This window comes from Garra rufa, chromosome 12, assembly GCF_049309525.1.
Source record: "Garra rufa chromosome 12, GarRuf1.0, whole genome shotgun sequence".
Lineage (NCBI taxonomy): Eukaryota > Metazoa > Chordata > Actinopteri > Cypriniformes > Cyprinidae > Garra > Garra rufa.
The window spans coordinates 16,169,345-16,171,050 of NC_133372.1; the positions used below are offsets into that span (position 1 = coordinate 16,169,345).

General features: G+C 42.3%; 1 protein-coding gene across 3 annotated transcripts in view; it reads left to right on the plus strand.

The window, feature by feature from the left end:
- The first annotated feature begins 356 nt into the window (after positions 1–356).
- Positions 357–1,706, plus strand: part of lhfpl4a (LHFPL tetraspan subfamily member 4a) — a 47,911-nt gene continuing 46,561 nt past the window's right edge. For all 3 annotated transcript variants that reach the window (XM_073852387.1, XM_073852388.1, XM_073852389.1), the window contains exon 1: positions 357–1,441. In XM_073852387.1, the coding sequence (XP_073708488.1) occupies positions 1,036–1,441 (406 nt within the window). In that variant the 5' untranslated portion in view covers positions 357–1,035. The remainder of the gene's footprint in view (positions 1,442–1,706) is intronic.

A 1,706-nucleotide genomic window follows, 5' to 3' on the forward strand; every position in this document is an offset into this window, starting at 1 on the left:
CATTTCCTTAAGGAAGATATTCGTAATTTGTGGTTAAACTATAGACACCACAAATTGATAAGATTTGATGTTGAAAGCAGAATGCAATTATTAATACAAAAGATCACTCATAGTTTTGGTTTTCGCTATTGATCACTGATAACATCAGTTCCTGTCATGTCGGCTAGTTTATGCATAAAAAGAGCTATACAGTTATAAACATGCTCTATAACGCGTATGAAAACAATTACAGCTACTACTTTATATTGACGCATGTTAAAGGGGCGTGTACTTATTGAAATTTCTGCAATATCCCAAATCGTGTACGCGCATTCACCGGCAGCTCTCAACATCACCATAAGCGTGTGCGCGCAAAGAAGAAATAGCCCAACAGGACAACGGAGACGCGGTGGCTTGGAAAAGAAATACAAAATTCTGAACTGCGAAATGGAGTGCCCTTCTGAATGAAATTCAGATGTTTTGTCGACGGACACATACAGGTTACTATTACGACAATGCACGACGCCTCTCGCTGATGTTCCAGATTTCGTTAAATCTACTCTCGCTCGTCTGCGGAAGATCCATCATTGAGATCTTGACAGCATTACAGCCGATGAGAGGTGCACCGGATATACTATTTATACCCAGACACACAGAGCAGCAATAATGCGAATTGTCGATTTTGTCACAGACATTTGTTTTGCAATGTAATCTCAGTCGTCTCGACTGTTTTCTAGAACGGAGGTGGAAAGAAACAGAACGGGTTTTTTTTCACCGAATGAATTATCATAACAAACCTCACATCAATTATTTAATTGATTCATGATCAATTCTGGTGTGACAAAAAGACTTTTTCTTTCTGGCAAATCAAATCAAGGACGGACACCTCTTTACCACTTTAAATCAGATCAAATCTTTATTTATCTCCAGTCAGTGGACTCGCGGCAGAAGCGCATTTCTGAGGGTATCGGTGGGGTAGATAGGGGGAGATAGAGTCGCAGGAAATAGCAGAAACAAATCACTGGAGTGTAGACGGTTGGGAGCAAGCGAGAAAAAATGCTACCTTCGCAAGAAGCCTCAAAGATTTACCATGACAACTATATGCGTAACTCTCGAGCCATCGGTGTCTTGTGGGCCATCTTCACCATATGCTTCGCCACCATCAACGTGGTAGTCTTCATCCAGCCTTACTGGATCGGGGACAGCGTGAGTACACCACACGCCGGTTACTTCGGGTTGTTCCATTACTGCGTGGGCGACGGTAACTCGAACCGGGAGCTGATTTGCCAGGGAACATTTTCCGACTTCAGTTCCATCCCGTCCGGCGCGTTTAAGGCGGCCTCTTTCTTCGTGCTGCTGTCCATGGTGCTCATTTTGAGCTGCATCGGCTGTATGGCGCTCTTCTTCTTCTGCAACACCGCCACCGTCTACAAAACCTGCGCTTGGATGCAGCTGCTTTGCGGTGAGTATTTTTTTATTCTGATGGTTTTTGTGGGAAATAGATAAATATAGAATACGCCTAATTTGTTTACCTTTAGTCTAGATTAATCTTCTTTCAACAAAACACATGTAAACGGTTGATGTAGGAACTGATGCTTGTTTATTTGAATGGAGCTCATTGTGGGTGCGTGTTTTCAGGGGGTTCAGTAAAGCTGTTTGTCAGTGATCATGCCATCATGTTGCCTTGAAAGCACAGAGGAAAATTATATATATATATATATATATAT